The 17,758-nt window shown below is 48.7% G+C and overlaps 2 protein-coding genes across 5 annotated transcripts; one reads left to right on the forward strand and one right to left on the reverse strand.

Moving 5' to 3' along the window:
• Positions 1-2,240: 2,240 nt before the first annotated feature.
• ccdc142 (coiled-coil domain containing 142) lies at positions 2,241-17,326 on the reverse strand. Of its 4 annotated transcripts, XM_069177532.1 has the most exons (18): positions 16,909-17,324; positions 14,470-14,521; positions 14,349-14,389; positions 14,201-14,243; positions 13,867-14,111; positions 13,110-13,298; positions 11,555-12,636; positions 11,002-11,276; positions 10,587-10,673; positions 10,299-10,478; positions 9,268-9,434; positions 8,972-9,106; positions 8,516-8,630; positions 6,450-6,627; positions 6,013-6,123; positions 3,882-3,982; positions 3,219-3,384; positions 2,241-3,147 (listed from the first exon to the last, which is right to left on the reverse strand). In XM_069177532.1, the coding sequence occupies exons 1-18, from the start codon at positions 16,984-16,986 to the stop codon at positions 3,039-3,041; spliced, it is 3,354 nt and encodes a 1,117-aa protein (XP_069033633.1). In that variant the 5' UTR covers positions 16,987-17,324; the 3' UTR covers positions 2,241-3,038. The 4 variants fall into 4 exon arrangements, 3 of the variants coding, with proteins under 3 accessions (XP_069033633.1, XP_069033640.1, XP_069033654.1); XR_011179728.1 differs by lacking the exon at positions 3,882-3,982 and having other exon boundaries at positions 3,061-3,147; positions 16,909-17,326; XM_069177539.1 differs by lacking the exon at positions 2,241-3,147 and having other exon boundaries at positions 3,232-3,384; positions 3,882-3,939; positions 16,909-17,326.
• Positions 6,764-8,468, forward strand: LOC138215320 (fap1 adhesin-like). Its single transcript, XM_069177410.1, has 2 exons — positions 6,764-6,768; positions 6,812-8,468. Exons 1-2 carry the CDS (start codon positions 6,764-6,766, stop codon positions 8,466-8,468), a joined length of 1,662 nt encoding a protein of 553 aa, XP_069033511.1.
• Positions 17,327-17,758: the final 432 nt, after the last annotated feature.

The raw sequence follows: 17,758 nt of genomic DNA on the forward strand, positions 1-17,758 counted from the left end.
TGTATCTTTATTAATCCAGACAAATAAACAATAACATAACAATACTATATTAGACACATTTCACAATTAATTGTATACATTTAGTCAGATTATTTCAATTGACAGGCTGATAATAAGCAGGGGACGACTGCAAAGTCAAATGCTTTGGCAAATGTCTTGTTTCTGACCTTTTTCCTCCACAGCTGGACCAATATGAAGACCACTGAAGAGCAGGAGACGCCTTCACCTATCCCAGTTTTCACAGAAGATATAGAAACATCAGGTACCTGAATTGAACACAGACTGAGCACCCTAAATTGATTGCAAATGATATTGCAATCAAGCAGTCAGGTTGTTAATATGCTTAAATTAAAAATGCATATGCTTCTTTTTTTTCTCTTATGGAAGATGTACATGAAGGCCACACCGACCAAACCATGAAGGAGCTTGTGACTCATCATTCTGTGACCAAGGAGGACCCAGCAGATGTGTCGATTGTGATGGAGGGTAACCAAGTGCTGAACGGGTGGAAACCAAACCAAGGCTTGCATGCTGTTGATCTGATCTACGCCCTCGTCCATGAGTATGTTTATATATTTTGGTCTTAGTTCCTATGCACATACGAACAAATTCAAGACCCTGAGTCCAGTGAGTCCAAACTGAGACTCCTGAGTCCAAGCTGTGTCTCCTGAGTCCAAGCTGAGTCTCCTGAGTCCAAACCATATGCAGTCAGAAGGAGAACATAAGACCATCTCTCTGTATATATATATATAATATGTATATTATATCTATAATATCTATAATATATAAGAAGAGAGATGGTCTCATGTTCTCCTTCTGACTGCATATGGTGACGTAACACCAGTTTTCCTGCCTAAGGATCTTTAGATCTGGTGGGGGTAAATGATTGACAGGTGGTCTGTCGTCTGTCCTCCACCACTCCTGAAATATGACCAACATCTTTAAGGACTTGGGTTTGTTCCAGAAACTAATAATCAGCTGACTGAAGGAAACAGCTGGTGAATGTAATCGGGTTCCATGAAATGTCTGATGTTCCCGTTTATCCCGTTCTCTCTTTGTGGTTGGATGATGATCTCCAGAAGGTCGTCGAAGATCGGCCCAGAAGTTCATGTTCTGAAGTCCACTTTGATGAGGTGTTATCATTCCCCTGGGTTCCATATAAAATGTTAATCTGTCGCTAATCATTCTTTAATCTTACATGAGATGTTAGTTGGTCTATAATTCATAGGATTTGATGAGCCCTTCCTGGTTTCCTGATCTGGAGAATCACAGCTTCTTTCCAAGAACGAGGTCGTCTCCCCACTTCCAAACCTATTTATAAAAACATAACGATGTCATCATTGATAAACTACCTAAATGCTTTAGTATTATGTAACAAGAGCAAGACTCAGCGAGAGAGAGCAAGCGAGTGACAGAGAGAAAGTGAGAGAGAGAGACACAGAGAGAAAGTGAGAGAGAGCGAGAGAGAGAGACACAGAGAGAGAAAGTGAGAGAGAGAGAGAGAGAGAGAGAGAGAGAGAGAGCGAGAGAGAGACACAGAGAGAGAAAGTGAGAGAGATGGTGTCTGAACCAGAAGAACCTTGACTCTCCTCCTGGTGGCCATCTTGCTTTTACCTGGTTTTGAACTCTTTTTAATTTTGTAGTAGGTCCTTTTTTAGCTGGACTTTGTGCAATTAAGAGGTTAAAAGTTAAAAAGAGTTCAGTTATTTTAAGAGGCTGTTTTTAGAGACATACACTCCTTAAACTAGGTGGTGTCAGGCACCCTTTATCTTCTATTTACTTACTTGTCAAGCCTTTAGTCTGTTAATTTTAAATCCCCCCCTACACACATCAACTGAACTCAGTAATCAATAGTCAAACACGGGATCAGAAGTGTGAGTATCGATCAGTCACATATTGAGACAGTCAGGGCTGAAATGTGTATCATGTGACTGAGTCTGATGTCCAACAGACTGAACTGGGACGTATTGATCTCTGATCAGAGTGTATTGATCCTTTCTGACTGATGAACCAACAACATTTATTCTGTTCACAGAAGAAACCTTCAACATATTGACGAGCCCACATCTGGACCCGTCAGCTGATCGATCACACCGGTGCACCGGTGGTGATCAATAAGTCTGAAGACTTCCTCATGAAGGTTATTGATCCTCCTGCATCATCGTGCTGCGTTCAAGAACACTGGCTGAACTTATCCACCACATACCCATTCAAATATAACCTGAGTCACGATGATGAAATATGAATAAAAAAGTTATTTATTCAGGAAAATAATTTTTTTGTGTACAAGAGATAGAAAATATTCTGGTGATACAAATATATAAAGATTAAGTCTTAAGAGTGACATCATTCAGTCGTCTCCTGCAAAAATAAGAATCAAAGATGTTTTTGCTCTTGGACATTTCACTCAGAGTGTGAGGGGAGGATCAGGTCTGGATCAGGTCTCTGCAGGTCTGGATCAGGTCTCTGCGGGTCTGGATCAGGTCCCTGTAAGTCTGAATCAGGTCTGGATCAGGTCTCTGTAGGTCTGGATCAGGTCTCTGTAGGTCTGAATCAGGTCTCTGTAGGTCTGAATCAGGTCTGGATCAGGTCTCTGTAGGTCTGAATCAGGTCTGGATCAGGTCTCTGCGGGTCTGGATCAGGTCTCTGTAGGTCTGGATCAGGTCTCTGTAGGTCTGAATCAGGTCTGGATCAGGTCTCTGTAGGTCTGAATTAAGTCTGGATCAGGTCTCTGTAGGTCTAAATCAGGTCTGGATCAGGTCTCTGTAGGTCTGAATTAAGTCTGGATCAGGTCTCTGTAGGTCTAAATCAGGTCTGGATCAGGTCTCTGTAGGTATGGATCAGGTCTCTGTAGGTCTGAATCAGGTCTGGATCAGGTCTCTGTAGGTCTAAATCAGGTCTGGATCAGGTCTCTGCGGGTCTGGATCAGGTCTCTGTAGGTCTGAATCAGGTCTGGATCAGGTCTCTGTAGGTATGGATCAGGTCTCTGTAGGTCTGAATCAGGTCTGGATCAGGTCTCTGTAGGTCTGGATCAGGTCTCAGGGTTCAGACTTGGAAAGACACTGCAGTCCCGGCAGCCTCCAGCGGCGGGCGCTGTTCTGGATCCTCAGGTCCAACCAGTCCTGCTGAGCTGCACCGAGCGCCACACTGGAACACAGAAGACAGACAGCTGAGCTCATCACCCTGTCAGCTGACACGCTGCTGCTGCTCCGACGTACCTGGGAGCCAGGTAGGGCTCTGCAGGGGTGGAGGGGTCCACTGGAGGGAGGTCAGAGGTCACCGCTGAGGGATCAGTCAGAGTCAGCTCCTCCCCCTCCAACCTCAGGTTGGTGATGCTGCTCCCCACTGCAGCGTCCATGCTGTCCCTGCTGCTGTTGGCTGGACCTGAACAGGTGGACACACATATACACACACACATATACACACACACACACACACACACACACACACGGAGTTAAAATGTTCTGCTGGTTAACAGATCATCAGACAGACGTTTGTCCGCCCTGAGTGTCTCATGAGAGGACAAACTGGGATAAAGACCTGCAGGACAGAAAGAACTATCTCTGAGGACGAGCAGCTGCTCAGTAAAACAGATCAACGTGTTCAGCTGTTGATTTGAGGTCGATGTTAGAATGATGATCAATGCGTTCACAGTGTTCCTGAATGCAGCACAGAGATGCACACGGCGCAGCAGGAACATACGAGTATTCCAGGTTCCATCTCTAGATCAACATCAGCACCACCTGCCTCATACATGATGCTCACTGAGCCATGTGACCTCATCAGGAGGAGGAGCCACAGAACACCTGCTCTTCACCTGGTTTGTACAGAGTGAGACCGCTGTTGTGTTATTGAGGTTAGTGGGTCTGTGTGTAACTCACAGCAGCGTGTGAAGGCTTCCCAGGATCTGGACTGCAGGTACGGTTTATTCTGTGGCTGCTGGAGAAGACAAACCACTGCTGAGTCCATCTGCTGAAACACCCTGCAGACACACGCATCATTACATAATCATTACATCTTTACATCATCATCACCACCACCATGACCACCATCACCACCATCATCATCACCACCACCGTCATCATCACCACCATCATCATCATCACCATCATCACCATGACCACCATCATCACCATGACCACCATCACCACCATGACCACCATCATCACCAAGACCACCATCATCACCACCACCGTGACCACCATCATCACCATGACCACCATCACCATGACCACCATCGTCATCACCACCACCATCACCACCACCATCATCACCACCACCATTACACCATTGTCATCACCATCATCATCACCACCACCATCATCACCACCACCACCATCATCATCACCATGACCACCATCATCACCATGACCACCATCACCACCATCATCACCATGACCACCATCACCATGACCACCATCACCATGACCACCATCATCATCACCACCACCACCATCATCACCATCATCACCACCATCGTCGTCACCATCATCATCGTCATCACCATCATCACCACCACCACCATCATCATCACCACCACCACGACCACCATCATCACCATGACCACCATCGTCATCATCATCACCACCACCATCACCATGACCACCATCACCATCATGACCACCATGACCACCATCACCACCACCACCATCATCACCATTATATCATCATCATCACTATCATCACCATCACCACTATTACATCATCATCACCACTATCATCATCAGCATTACATCATCATGTCAGCTGGTCTGAGCTCTATCAGCAGTTTGAACAATGATAATATTTTATATCACTGGTTCCTATTTTAATGTTGAGGATCGTTAACAGACACAAAACATCAGACAGGACACTTCATCAGCAGTTCGAGCTACGCAACAATCTCATGAACACTTGTTCTGACTGTGAACACAAGTTCTGACAACGCGTTCCGACTGTGAACATGTTCCAACTGTATGAACACGTTCCGACTGTATGAACACGTTCTGACTATGAACAAATGTTCTGACTGTATGAACACGTTCCGACTGTATGAACACCTCAGGTCAGGTTACCTGGCGCCGCTCTAGTGGCAGCCTGCTGCAGCAGCTCCCCCCTGAGAGCCCCCCTGCTGTAGTGAAGACATTTCCCCTCGGGGATTAATAAAGTGTATAAAAGCAAATAAAAAAAAAAAACACACATTCTGACTATGAACAAATGTTCTGACTGTATGAACACATGTTCTGACTGAACACATGTTCTGACTGTATAAACGCATGTTCTGACTGCATAAACACATGTTCTGACTGTATAAACGCATGTTCTGACTGTATAAACACATGTTCTGACTATAAACACATGTTCTGACTATAAACACGTTCTGACTGTGAACACATGTTCTGACTGTATAAACGCATGTTCTGACTGCATAAACACATGTTCTGACTGTATAAACACATGTTCTGACTGTTTAAACACGTTCTGACTGTGAACACATGTTCTGACTGTATGAACACATGTTCTGACTGTATGAACACGTTCTGTGAACACATGTTCTGACTGTATGAACACATGTTCTGACTGTATAAACACATGTTCTGACTGTATAAACACATGTTCTGACTGTGAACACATGTTCCGACTGTATGAACAAATGTTCTGACTGTATGAACACATGTTGTGACTGAACACATGTTCTGGCTTTGTGAATACAAATCACAGCTTTGCTTTTCATCTCACTTCTGTGTGAGGAGGAGGAAAAGGGGAAGAATAGGAGGGAGAGGAAGAAGAACCAACGAAGAAAATATGGCCAGTGAAGGCAACACATTTGGATCTCTGCAGTCTGGGAAAACAGCTGCTGTTACAGCTCATCACCACAGGCAGCGCTACAGAGGAATGAGCAGAGATCTCAGATTGTTTGTTTAATGTAGAACGAACTCCTGCTGAAGGAACAAGCTCAACAGACAACTGGAGTTGGGAGCTGCAGTTTGTCATCAGGTGGTTTACAACAGAACACAGAAGACAGACTGATACCGGAGGCTGAGCAGTCGCTGGTGGAGGTCAGCTGACAGGCCGTATCGGTCCGACTGGATCATCTCTCTGATGGAGTCAAAGTCCTGCTTCAGCTGGAGGGCTCCCTGCACACTGAGGAGAAACATAGACAGCTGCATTACATCCTGACAGAAGAGTGAGACAGGTGGAGGGAGGGAGAGGAGTGCGAGACAGGTGGAGGGAGGGAGAGGAGTGCGAGACAGGTGGAGGGAGCGAGAGGAGTGCGAGACAGGTGGAGGGAGGAGTGTAAGACAGGTGGAAGGAGAGAGAGGAGTGCGAGACAGGTGGAGGGAGCGAGAGGAGTGCGAGACAGGTGGAGGGAGGAGTGTAAGACAGGTGGAAGGAGAGAGAGGAGTGTGAGACAGGTGGAGGGAGGAGTGTAAGACAGGTGGAGGTCACTGCAGAACTCTAAAACATACCTGAACTTGATCTGTTGTTTCACGATGTGTTCCATCCACGCCTCCATGAATGCTGTCGTGGTTATACTCAGAGCTTGGACTCGGGCATCATCAGATAGAGGAGCCACACCCTCTAAAACCTGACCAATCACAGTCTGAGCTGCCAGAGACGCATACTCGCTGGGACTGCTGGGAAAACCTGTATGCCAACAGAGACACTGTTACCGCTTCGGAAACCAAAACCAAGCTTGTTGCCCTCTGAGCTCAAGTCTTTTCTCTGATGTCCCTGAAATCTTCTTCCACACGGTGGAACCTTATGGTGGTGGAGGAACCACATGGTGTGGAACAGTCTCAAACTGTGTCTCAAACTGTGTCTCTAACAGTGTCTCTAACAGCGTCTGCGTCTCTAGTGTCTCTAACAGCGTCTCTCGTGTCTCTAAAAGTGTCTGTAGTGTCTCTAACAGCGTCTCCAGTGTCTCTAAAAGTGTATGTAGTGTCTCTAACAGTGTCTCTAGTGTCTCCAACAGCGTCTTTAACAGCATGTGCGTTTCTAGTGTCTCCAACAGCATCTCTAACAGCGTCTCTAACAGCATCTCTAGTGTCTTGACCAGCGTCTTTAACAGCATGTGCGTTTCTAGTGTCTCCAACAGCATCTCCAACAGCGTCTCTAGTGTCTCTAACAGCGTCTCTAGTGTCTCTAAAAGTGTCAGTAGTGTCTCTAACAGCGTCTGTAGTGTCTCCAACAGCGTCTCTAGTGTCTCCAACAGCGTCTCCAACACCATCTCCAACAGCGTCTCCAACAGCGTCTCTTACAGTGTCTCTAACAGCGTCTCTCGTGTCTCCAACTGCGTCTTTAACAGCGTCTGCGTTTCTAGTGTCTCCAACAGCGTCTCTAGTGTCTCTAAAAGTGTCTGCAGTGTCTCCAATAGCGTCTCTAGTGTCTCCAACAGCGTCTCTAACAGCGTCTCTAGTGTCTCCAACAGCGTCTCCAACAGCGTCTCTAGTGTCTCCAGCAGCGTCTCTAACAGCGTCTCCAGCAGCGTCTCTTACAGCGTCTCTTACAGTGTCTCTAACAGCGTCTCTCGTGTCTCCAACTGCGTCTTTAACAGTGTCTGCGTTTCTAGTGTCTCCAACAGCGTCTTTAACAGCGTCTGCGTTTCTAGTGTCTCTAACAGCGTCTCCAACAGCGTCTCTAGTGTCTCTAACAGCGTCTCTTACAGCGTCTCCAACAGTGTCTCTTACAGCGTCTCTAGTGTCTCCAACAGCGTCTTTAACAGCATCTGCGTTTCTAGTGTCTCTAACAGCATCTTTAACAGCGTCTGCATTTCTAGTGTCTCCAATCGCGTCTCTAACAGCGTCTCTAGTGTCTCCAACAGCGTCTCTAACAGCGTCTCTAACAGTGTCTCTTACAGTGTCTCTTACAGCGTCTCTCGTGTCTCCAACTGCGTCTTTAACAGCGTCTGCGTTTCTAGTGTCTCCAATAGCGTCTCCAACAGCATCTTTAACAGCGTCTGCGTTTCTAGTGTCTCTAACAGCGTCTCCAACAGCGTCTCTAGTGTCTCTAACAGCGTTTCTAGTGTCTACAACAGCGTCTTTAACAGCGTCTGCATTTCTAGTGTCTCTAACAGTGTCTCCAACAGCATCTCTAACAGCGTCTCTAACAGCGTCTCCAACAGCGTCTCCAACAGCGTCTCCAACAGCGTCTTTAACAGGGTCTTTAACAGCCACTCTAGTGTCTACAACAGCGTCTTTAACAGCGTCTGCATTTCTAGTGTCTCTAACAGTGTCTCTAGTGTCTCCAACAGCATCTCTAACAGCGTCTCTAACAGCGTCTCCAACAGCGTCTCCAACAGCGTCTCTAGTGTCTCCAACAGCGTCTCTAACAGCGTCTTCAACAGCGTCTCTAACAGTGTCTCTTACAGTGTCTCTTACAGTGTCTCTTACAGCGTCTCTAGTGTCTCTAACAGCGTCTCTTACAGCGTCTCTAACAATGTCTCGAAGTGTCCTGCTGTCCATCAGCACCGTCTCTCTACAGTCTGAACTCTGTGATGAGGTGCTGATCTGCTCGGGTCAATCGGTACCAGTACCTGTCCTGTGTCCAGGTCTCCAGAGTCCAGCGGACGGCATGGTCCGTTCAAAGATGTCCCCTGACCTGCGCTTGCAGTCGCTGGAGAAGATCTTCAGCACCAGACATGAGAAGCTCTGATGGACAGAGACAGACAAGACCACACGTTCAGATTGGAGCAGTATCCTATGACAACAGGTCCGTCTCTGTCCTCCGTCTCTCTCCTCCAGTCTCTGTCCTCCGTGTCTGTCTCTCTGCTGACCAGCTGGCTCTGTTCTGATCATACTAGATCAACTTCAATGAAACACAGACTTCATTCGTTGTCTTCAAAACACAGTGGAGACATGAGGAGGAGACGGACGTCTGGATGGACCTGTTGTGTCTGTTGTGGTGTGTGTGTGTGTGTGTGTGTGTGTGTGTGTGTGTGTGTGTGTGTGTGTGTGTGTGTGTGTGTGTGTGTGTGTGTGTGTGTGTGTACCTGCAGATCAGAAACAGATCGGTCCAGAGTTTCCAGCTGTTGTCTTATCAGCTGCTGACGGAGCGACTGACGGTCAAATTTCCTGACCAGAGACTTGGAGTGGAGGACGATGATCTCTAGAGAGTCCCTCAACATCTGCAGGGACAACACAGGGACAACACACACACACACACACACACAGACTGTGATCTGATGATGAGGACAACGAAGAGACAGCAGACGTGTCCTCTGACTGGTGTCTGTCTGTGATGTCATCCTCTGTTCTGACCAATCACTGTGCTGCATGGGAAACCTACTCTGAGGTCTCCCTGTGAGACCAGCAGGAACTTATTGAGGCTCCATGAGGACAGGAACTGGTATGCCTTGGACATGACCCAGACGGTGGACAGCTGCACCGAGGACAACACCCGGCTGAGAGTGAGTCTCCGTAGAGTGAACCAGGAGGGGGCGGGGCTACAGGAACCTGCAGGGACAGAGAGAGGAGGCGGGACGTTGGTCCAACACTGATTGTGGTTTTCCTCCTCACAGAATCCTGAGGAGCTGAAGGAAGGCATGTCAATCAATCCCAGTCTGTGTGGTTCCACAGGAGATCCATCTGAACATGTTCCAGACATCTTTCCTCCTCTGTCTTCCTCAATCATTCAGCAGGATCAACTCAAACTCTGCCTTGTTTCTGATTGGTTCTGTTGTTTGTTCTTGCCCCGCCCCTCGGCTGCCATTAAAATGTGTGCAATGTTCTAAGTGACCAAGTGTCTAAGTGAGTCTAGGCAGGAATAAAGATCAGTGTTCAGAGTAAAGCTGAAAATGTTCCCATCACCTGAGGAAACACCTGCACGGGTAAGTTCTTGGAAGACGTTAGTAAAGTCATCAAAAGTCACATGACTCGGATGAAGTAAAACAGTTTCATCACTGATGTCAGGATGACAGTGATCTGAAATCTGATACACTGCAGCTCCCATCACCATCAGGATCAATCAATCAATCAGGATCCATCAAGATGGAACAGTTGATCAGTTGAATGTTTTTAAAGGAACAGCGCAACTAAAAGAAGCTCCAGCAGAATAATACAGATTTAAATCAGCGTGAATGACCCGCCAGATTATTAAATGGACTGTTAGGTTCTGACCCGGCCGCCTCCTTCTGTTGGTTCTGAGGCCGCTGCAGGTCAGTTCACTGGATTCATTCAATGGCATACTGTTGGTACCTGCAGGGGGAGGGGCTACTAGGGGCACAGTGGGAGGTGGTCTCAGGTCCAGGTGTTATGAGCAGACGTGACATCATTCATTGAACCACGTGATGTCATACATAAAGCTGTGGGTGTTCTCACCTGACCACATGCTGTTAGTGTGATGACAGACCAGGCATGACAGGAGAGGCGGGGCCAGCAGCAGGAAGTGTTCCATGGTCAGTGACATCATCACATCTTGCCGACATGTCATCATGATGCTGCTGCCTTGATTTATAAGACACTTATCCTTCAGAGACGACCCTAAACTACTACACATCACTGAGGACAGACAGAAGGATTTATGTTTGTAATAACTTCATGTTTCTGTAATTTAATACTGAACACTGATTATTAACATTCAACGTGTGTGTGTGTGTGTATACAGACCAGAGTCCCAGTGAGCATGTGCTGTGGTGACCAAAAGATACAGACTAAAGTCCTCCAGCAGAGTTCTGAACTCCTTTGGAACCAGACCTGAAAAAACAGAAGCTGAATGAACAGCTGACAATAGAACAGTGGTGATAGAACAGTGGTGATAGAACAGTGGTGATAGAACAGTGATGACAACAGATTTCAACCAGACAATCATAGCTCCGCCCCCTGACTCTGGATTCGTCTGTCAGGTGCGTCAGACAAACGCTCACACTCGTGTGGAACTGCTGATGTTGATTAGACGTTACCACCTCTCACGTCGCTGCGCTGCGTTCATATGACTGAACTTATTGATTACACTTGTATACGATATTTATTTGTTGTAAAAATCTGATTGAGTCTCAGTGTTGTGGTTACTTGGTGTGGTTACCTGTCGGGGGGGCGTGGCTCAGCCTCTGCAGCACCTGGAAGCAGGTGTGCGTGTCCTGGAGGTTGATGCTGGCTGCAGTGTGTCCTGCTGCAGGGACATGCAGCTGCAGCCACAGGGCTCTGCTGCACAGCGTCCACAGCACGCTCCGGTACTGGTCCAGTAGATCAGCCAACAGCAGCGACTGACCCATGTCCAACCGCTGGACCGAGTGAGGCCCAGAACCGTCTGTCTCAGCCAATGTCGGCTCCCCGTCTCCGTCCTTCTGAAAGGCCGAGCTGAAAGACACAGACCGTGTCTGAGTGTCCCCGTCAGAGACAACACGCCACCAGAACCACAGAACCAGAACCAGTCCCAAAAGCCATCAGAACAAATCCACCTTATCAGTGGGTCGGATCTTACTGGTTCTGTTTCAGCGTTTATAGATCTGTTCATGTTCAGACAAACATTGAAAGTACAGAACATGAGTCAATCGGACCTGAGGCAGAACCACACAACATACAGGCCCAGAATTTACAGGGATACTTTGGACTTTCTAACATGCACGTATTCTGACCTGTTGGTGTCTGGTTTTGCTCTTTCGTGGTGAGGTTCTTCCTGGTTCAGTTTCCTGCTGGCACGATTCGGTTCTGATGAACCTGGAGCAGCCTCTGTGGTTCTGGTTGGGCCCTGTGGTCCGGTTGGATGTGGTACCAGTAGGTCGCTGGAGGACACCAGCAGCTGAAAGAGGAGCTCCACGGAGGACAGACGAGGGGCTGAGGGATGATGGACCCCGTCTCCAGGAAATGAGACGGGCTGCGCCGGTTCTACACTGGTCGTTCGGTCCATGTCGGGTCGGATGGAGTCCACAGGGTCCACACTGGTCTGCGTGAGACCAGTTGGGTCTTTTTTAGAACCCTGTTCACCGTGGAGGACAGAATGGGGCGTGGCTAAAACAGGACAATGGTGAAGGCTTGTATTGCAGGTGTGGCCACCAGGTGGCAGCAGGGAGGGGCGACTGAGGGAGGGGACAGGACAGGGCAGTTGGTAGGTGTGCTGCAGGTGCTCCCAGGTGCACCCAGACCTCAAGGCGGAGACTGCACACCTGCGACAACATGCGGAGGCCTCCTGGAGGAGGTGGACCCGACACATGTCGCAGCTCTGTCCAGAGGCCCAGTCGTGCAGCTGCTTGGCTGCAGTTTCTGCGTGATGCACTGCCAACGTCACCATCAGCTGTTTGATTGAGAAAGTCTGAGTCTTTCTGGTCTTTGGAAGACCAAGATCCAGAGTGGAGCGATGGGCTGGCTGTAATACTGCAGTCCTCAGCTGGGAGGCGCTGTTCTGCCCTCGCTGCTCCTCCACCGCCTGGTTGTACAGCTCGGTACCGGCCAGAACATCTTCCAGAACTTCTTTTGGCACAGAGTACTGAGTCTGAGCTACAGCAGACACACTGGCACACACGTAACAATCTGCCAGAACCAGCGCCTGCAGACCCAGCAGGTCCAGAGTCTGCTGGATCTGCACCAGCAGCCCGCTCTGCTCCACCAGTACAGGTCTCAGATAGGGGTCTGAATGGACTTTGGAGAACAGACAGGACCAGTGGTTCAGATGGACCTGAAGCTCCTGAGTCAGAGAGCTGAGACCGACCCGGAATGGAGTCTGGAAAGGAGAGTACAGGTCAGTACCAACGAATCGGACCGACAATAAGACACGTTAATGCTCCAGAGACAGCCAAAAATATCACAACACAGCCCACAAAGTTCTGATCTACATTCAAGAACTTTCACAAAAAGTCACGAAGATAATGAAGTGAACAAACAACCGCTCTGTCCCCCGACCCACTGGAACATCTGTGTCCTAGTCTCCAGAGGACAGATCCCCCCGAGCTGCTGAACCATCAGAACACTCACCAGTTGACAGTGAAATAAGATTTGGCCGTAGTTCCGGTCAGATACACTAACACACTTTTCTTTTCAAAGTGTTTTCATGTGAATCCTCTCCCGAGTTTGATTGGTCCAAAATGTTGGCACAGATATCCACGTTTCCACAGTAACACTGTTTATAACCAAATAACCAATGCCCACAGAACTACACTGAACACTGCAAGGACGAAGAGCAGCCCTCATCCTCACCTGCTGCTGCACCAACAGACGGCTCAGACTGGATATGTAGGCAGATGCCAGGCGAGCCCTCTTCCAGTACTCATGCATGAAGAGCAGTAGGGCTCGCTGCTCCAGGAGCCTCCACAGAGCTCTGAAGGAGGAGGAGGAGGAGGGTAGCAGGAGGACACATCCTTCAACTGGAAGTCCTTTAACACAGGCCTGGTTGGAGGTGAGAGGAGGAGAGCACAGAGTCGGTGTCAGAGCAGCTCACATGATTTAATTCATTATGAAAAGCTCTTTTTAAAAATGATTTCCGAACAGAAACAGTCTTATGTTTGTTTTTTCTTCCTTTACTGCTCATACAGTTTGGTGTCAGAACAGCGCCTCCTGGGGACATATCCTGAGAATGAATTTAGAAGTTCACACCTGTCACACATCTACTGCAGTCCTTCATGCACTGTAGTGTTCACTGAATCATAGTAAAGTGAGAGCTAAAGGCTAAAGCTAATCTAATGAGATGATTCTCATCATGCCATCCTGTTTTCAAAGATCTCCTCCAGACACGTTTCAACATGGACATAAAAACTTCAAAGCTCGTCTCCTCCGTCCCATTAAAACACCAGAATCTGTGAATGTGAGGTTGACCTGCGGGACACAGACGTCTCCTCCTCCTCCTCATCGGAGGCTTCAGGTTTCCACATCCTACTTAAAATGCGACACGCAGTGAGCTGCGAGGAACTCTCCCCCTGCAGCAGAGGAAATCTTGTCATCAACCCCTGGGATTCACCTGGGGAGACCCCGTCTGTGTCCCAGCCACCAGCTGCCACTGAGGTGCCACAGTCAGAAGAGCCTGTTGCAGCCGCAGGAGCCGCGCAGACGACCGCGACACCAGGTTGTGAGCAACCACCAGATGCTCCTCGTGGTCGGTGTGGCTACGACCGTGGAACGGCCATTTGAGACCGGGGTTAAAGGTCCTGAGCAGAACCTCAGCTCGCTGCAAGGAGCGGGAGATGGACCTGTGAGACCAGGAGCCTAGAGGGAGAAATTGATGCAGCAGCTCTTTGTGGTGATGGACTCTGTCCTTCCTCCCTGTTGCTGACATCCAGAGAAGGTTTCAGTACCGTTGGTGTTCAGATCGTCGGTCAGCGTGCAGCAGCTGCATCTCTGAAACAAACAGGGAAACAATCTTTAAATACGTTCTGCAGCTGAGCCGTGTTGATGACAACCACAGACCAGGTCCATCAGGTCCAAAACAGACCAGGTCCTCACCTGATCCTTGTCTGGACAGGGGGACTCGGAGGTGTCCCAGTCTGAAACAGAGAAAACCATCAGACACACATCTCTGGATGAACACTGCGTGTGCGTGTGCGTGTGCGTGTGCGTGTGTGACCTGCAGTTTGTCCTCCAGAGTCTCGGAGTTGTTCTGATTCATCGCAGATAAACTGTGAACAGACAGAAGATCAGATTAGACACCACCTGTCTGTCTGTACCTCCCAACCTCCTGTCTGTCTGTCTTTACCTTCCATCCACCTGTCTGTCTGTCTGTACCATCAACCTGTGTCTGTACCATCAACCTGTCTGTCAGCACCTTCCATCCATCTGTCTGTCTGTCTCCACCTGTCTGACTGTACCATCAACCTGTCTGTACCTTCCATCCACCTGTCTGTCTGTGCCTTCCACCTGTCTGTGCCTTCCACCTGTCTGTCTGTGCCTTCCACCTGTCTGTGCCTTCCACCTGTCTGTCTGTACCTTCCACCTGTCTGTGCCTTCCACCTGTCTGTCTGTACCTTCCACCTGTCTGTGCCTTCCACCTGTCTGTCTGTACCTTCCACCTGTCTGTGCCTTCCACCTGTCTGTCTGTACCTTCCACCTGTCTGTGCCTTCCACCTGTCTGTAGCTTCCACCTGTCTGTCTGTACCTTCCATCCACCTGTCTTTCAGAACCTTCCATCCACCTGTCTGTCTGTACCTTCCATCCACCTGTCTGTCTTTACCTTCCATCCACCTGTCTGTCTGTACCATCAACCTGTCTGTCAGCACCTTCCATCCACCTGTCTGTCTGTACCTTCCACCTGTCTGTGCCTTCCACCTGTCTGTCTGTACCTTCCACCTGTCTGTGCCTTCCACCTGTCTGTAGCTTCCACCTGTCTGTCTGTACCTTCCATCCACCTGTCTTTCAGAACCTTCCATCCACCTGTCTGTCTGTACCTTCCATCCACCTGTCTGTCTTTACCTTCCATCCACCTGTCTGTCTGTACCATCAACCTGTCTGTCAGCACCTTCCATCCACCTGTCTGTCTGTACCTTCCACCTGTCTGTCTGTACCTTCCATCCACCTGTCTTTCAGAACCTTCCATCCACCTGTCTGTCTGTACCTTCCATCCACCTGTCTGTCTGTACCATCAACCTGTCTGTCAGCACCTTCCATCCACCTGTCTGTCTGTACCTTCCATCCACCTGTCTGTCTGTACCATCAACCTGTCTGTCAGCACCTTCCATCCACCTGTCTGTCTGTACCTTCCACCTGTCTGTCTGTACACACGCAGACACCTGTGTCTGTAATATCCACCTGTCTGTCAGCACCTCCCATCCACTCATCTGTCTGTACCATCCACCCGTCTGTCTGTGTACCATCCACCTGTCTGTCTGTGCCTTCCACCTGTCTGTACCATCCACCTGTCTGTACCTTCCATCCACCTGTCTGTTTATCCGTCTTATCTGTCAACATGTTGCCTTTACCTTCCACCTGTGTGTCTGTACCGTTCACCTGTCTGTCTATACCGTCCACCCATTTGTCTGTCTGTCTGTTCCATCCACCTGTCTGTCTGTCGGTTCCGTCTGCCTGTGCCTTCCACCTGCCTGTCTGTCTGTAGCTTCCACTTGTCTGTGCCATTAACCTGTCTGTACCTTCCATCCACCTGTCTGTATGTACCTTCCACCTGTCTGTCTGTGCCTTTCACCTGTCTGTCTGTACCTTCCACTTGTCTGTCTGTCTGTACCTTCCATCCACCTGTCTTTCAGAACCTTCCATCCACCTGTCTGTCAGCACCTTCCATCCACCTGTCTGTCAGCACCTTCCATCCACCTGTCTGTCAGCACCTTTCATCCACCTGTCTGTCTGTACCTTTCATCCACTCATCTGTCTGTACCTTCCACCTCTCTGTCTGTCTGTGCCTTCCATCCACCTGTCTGTCTACTGTCTTTACCATCCAACATTCTGTCTTCACCTTCCACCTGTCTGTCTGTACCATCCACCGACACCAAACTGAGGACAGACTGCTGGACGCTGAGGTGACTCACAGCTGCCTCCTAATATAGAAGGTGGTATTACAAGATGGAGTTCCATTCTTACAAATTGCTCATTTAATCAACTGAATCAGGACCTAAAAGCAGAGGTCAGAGGTCATGACCCTGAATCAAGCCAGAACGAGAATGTCCTGTCCTACACAGATGGACATGTCTGACCTAAAGAGATGAGATGGACATTTCCTGTCCTACAAAGATGAGACGGACATGTCTGTCCTGCAGAGACTGACATTTCCTGTCCTACAGAGATGAGACAGACACATCTGTCCTACAAAGATGAGAGACATTTCTGTCCTACAAAGATGAGACGGACATGTCTGTCCTACAGAGATGGCCATGTCCTGTCCCACACAGTGTCCTCTCTGTTTTTACAGACAGTATTAATGCAGCTTCAGCAGAAACGTCACGTGGGTCTTTCCGTTGTCCACCAGAATATTTGTCCCCGTGCACCACAGAAATGTCTTCCTGTCCCTGACAGACTGTCCTTTCACCTGGAGTCCTACAAGTCACCTGGTATGTGTTACCTGGACTCTGGGCTCAACTTCCGGGGAGGATTTTGTACTCCGCGTTGGACAGTGTCTATCTGTCCCTCCCTGGGACATCTCGTATCTTTCCTGTTAGCTCTGCATCTTGTCCGCGGTAATCTTCCGCAGCTGTTCCCGCAGATTGCGCTCTATTAGCGGCAGCTGACGTCCATCAAACACCTGCAGTGACCAAGCAGCTCCTTCCTGCCTTCAGCGTCTCTGAGACGGCCGTTAATCCGCCGCTCTCGGAGGAAATCCGGTACAAATAGAACCGCTGCAGGCCGGAAACACGGAGGGAACTGCAGCCAATCAAGAGACAGCGTCCCTGGTTGTTATGGAATACAGGAAACGGCGCCTGCGCGTCTCTTCAGCGGGTTCAGACGGAAGACTCGGGACCAACAGTCCAGATCCAGAACTCATCTGATCCGCACTTTACACCGATGCAACAGCTCCTTGACATGCGCAAACGTGACGAAAACATCACGTGCTGATGGCCGTATTAAACCTGGTTCCCTGGTAACCACCAGCGATACCTGCTGGCAGGAAGAGGCTCGGGGTTTTCAGAAGCTGCAGTGACTTGAACTTATAACTTTTATTGTCACTTCTGATCCAAAATAACCTGAAACTTTTCAGACAGAACCATGTTTGAAGCAGTGTGTTTCAGTTTTAATTACCCAGAATCCTTAGAGAGTTAGCAGGACCTGATTTGTCAGGAAACCTCAGAGCTGGACAAAAAGAAGTGAAATGAGCAGATCAGCTTGTTCTCATCAGAGAGCATCTTCTCTGCCAGGAACATTTATATGTATATTATATAAACATGTAAATATATATCTATATATATATCTATATA

Source organism: Embiotoca jacksoni, unplaced genomic scaffold, assembly GCF_022577435.1.
Source record: "Embiotoca jacksoni isolate LCO1_2020_lvr unplaced genomic scaffold, fEmbJac1.0.p SCAF_108, whole genome shotgun sequence".
Classification (NCBI taxonomy): Eukaryota; Metazoa; Chordata; class Actinopteri; family Embiotocidae; genus Embiotoca; species Embiotoca jacksoni.